The 2,630-nt window shown below is 48.9% G+C and overlaps 1 protein-coding gene across 1 annotated transcript in view; it reads right to left on the bottom strand.

The window, feature by feature from the left end:
* SPRED2 (sprouty related EVH1 domain containing 2) overlaps positions 1 to 2,630 on the bottom strand; it is a 132,278-nt gene that overhangs the window by 5,543 nt on the left and 124,105 nt on the right. The window contains exon 5 of the mRNA XM_003793461.3: positions 603 to 752. Coding sequence (XP_003793509.1) covers positions 603 to 752 — 150 coding nt within the window. The remainder of the gene's footprint in view (positions 1 to 602; positions 753 to 2,630) is intronic.

Genomic DNA, 2,630 nt, shown 5'->3' with positions numbered 1-2,630 from the left:
CCTCCCAAGTAGCTGGGACTACAGGCGCCCGCCACAACGCCTGGCCATTTTTTGGTTGCAGCCGTCATTGTTGTTTGGCGGGTCCGGGCTGGGGACTCGAACCCGCCACCTTAGGTGTACGTGGCTGGCGCCTTAGCCGGTTGAGCTATAGGCGCCGAGCCCATTCCTTAGTCTTGATTGTGGCTCTGTGCTTCCACACAAAGCCAGGAGGCCTTTTGGACAGAGGAACACAGGAAGCAGCGTAGCAGCCTGGGTGGGGACAGACCTGGATTTGAATCTTGACTCACCAGGTGCTCCATCTCTCTACTCCTCAGCTTTCTCATCTATAAACCAGGGATCTTGACAACTAGCCCTGTGGGGGTAATTTGAAAATTAAACCAGATACTGCATACGGGAGGCTTGGCAAGGTGTCTGGCACATGGGAAACTTTGAGTAAGGCTGAGGGGCTGCCACCACCATCACCTTCAATATAGGGTGGGGGTGCAGTGCTGGAGAACAGAAGAGGCCTAAGTTTAGGGAATGTGGCTGAATAGGAGGGAAAGGCTGTTATAGAATCAGAGCTGTCCCCCTGATGACCTCAGAGGGGTGAGAATGTTGCTCACCTGATCGAGGTGATAGTGGTCTGTGGGATACGGATCGTGGATGTGGCCCAGGGTGTAAATCCTCCGGTGCTCACAGGATGTGGGAGAAGAGATTGTCCGAGTAGGTTGTTCCCTCTTCTGAGAGGAGTTAGAAGAACTGTCTGTAGCTGTCTGTTTAGAGGGAGGTAACCGAGAGTCAATTAAAAAACAGTAACAAAAACCCACACACTAGACCCCAACATGCACTATTCACAGACTACCTCCTTGCCAAATGTGACATCTTACTGGGCTTCTTAAAATTTTGAGTTTATCCTGGCCGAGGTCGAAGACCCATGAGGGGCCAGACTTTCTAAACATAATGTGGCTGGCTCAATAGGCAAGGAATCCAGGTATCAGACTGGAAAGATGAGTTTGCTTTCTCAAATGTGGGAATAGTGACTGGGCTTTTGGTAAAGTTCTTAATAGACCAGGCTCCCACTCAAGTGTCCCCATTTGATCAAGAATAGTTACCCAATCTATGGCCCTGGCTGTGAGGTACTATGGCAAGCCAGGAAGATATGAACGGGCAAAGATAACCCCCAAACATTTCTGGGTGGGATTAATCCCAGCCCAGCAATGTCTCAGAAGGATACCTCTAGGGCAGTGGTTTCTCAACCTTCCTAATGCTGCGGCCCTTTAATACAGTTCCTGTGGGTTGTGACCCACAGGTTGAGAACCGCTGCTCTAGGGTATCATGAATGTTGGCTTTCCAAAAAGAAACCTTGCAATCTTTGGGGCTAGAGGTAAACCTTGGGGACTACTTTAAAATAGAAGTGAGATAGATAATTGCTGGGTAATTGTGCAGAACAAAGCCACCCCAGGGAGGGGAAGGCAATTTTCTTTTGTAACCTAGGCCAGAATGCACTGAGTTTGTCACCTAGGTGCTCTCTACTCTCCCTTCTGGGGCCTTCCTGTGGCAGTACTTCTCCAAACTTTTTTTTTTGAGACAGAGTCTCACTATGTCGCCCTGATAGAGTGCCATGGCGTCATAGTTCATAGCAACTTCAAACTCTTGGGCTTAAGTGATTCTCTTGGCCTCAGTAGCTTCTCCCAAGTAGCTGGGACTATAGGTGCCCACCACAATGCATGGCTATTTTTTGTTGTGGTTGTCACTGTTGTTTGGCAGGCTGGGGCCGGTTTCAAACCTGCTAGCCCCAGTGTATGTGGCTGGCGCCCTAACTGCTGAGCTACAGGCGCTGAGCCTAAACTTTTTTTAAAAATTAACTCAGTTAGTTCCCCAGTAACTGAAAGACACCAAACTCATATGTAAGACATTACTTTCTTCCAAACTCCAGCCCAGGTAACAGGTCAAATGCCATCTCCATGTCACACCTATGCATACGGGCCTGTGAGAGATGGGGGATCCTACCCATGGTGGCACATAGTCACTTGCGGAGCTGGGAATGAAAAACAGACTCACTGACCACAAAGCCCACTAAGATTCTAATATGCCGCATCACTGCCTCTCAGACTCAGGCAAGCCCACTTCCAGTTCCTACTCTGGGAGGTATCTTGTTGAGATTACAGCTTGCCAAGGAAGAAGTACATGCTCCCTTTATACACACCAAGAAGAGGTGAGGACATCTCACATTATAAAGTTTATAATGACTTCAGCAACTACCTTTTGAATGAGCAGATAAGGGCCCTTCAGTATGATTCAAATCCCAAGAGTCACATTCTATCTAGCATCCAAGGTACAACCACCTATCAGGTTAGACACCACCCCTGTATTGAGCATTATATAATAATACGCTCAGCACTTAGTTGTCAGAAACCTAGTTAACATTTAACAGTCACAGGCCCATAGTGGTGGCTTGTGTCTGTAATCCTAGCACTCTGGGAGGCCGATGTGGGCGGATCCCTTGAGCTTAGGAGTTCGAGACCAGCCTGAGCAAGAGCAACACCCAGTCTCTAAAAAAATAGCTGGGCGGCATGGGCGGCACCTGTGGCTCAAAGGAGTAGGGCGCTGGCCCACATATACCAGAGGTGGTGGGTTCAAACCCAGCCCCT

This window comes from Otolemur garnettii, unplaced genomic scaffold, assembly GCF_000181295.1.
Source record: "Otolemur garnettii isolate 467f Iridium unplaced genomic scaffold, OtoGar3 scaffold00068, whole genome shotgun sequence".
Lineage (NCBI taxonomy): Eukaryota > Metazoa > Chordata > Mammalia > Primates > Galagidae > Otolemur > Otolemur garnettii.
This window is presented reverse-complemented; position numbering and strand designations above follow the sequence as displayed.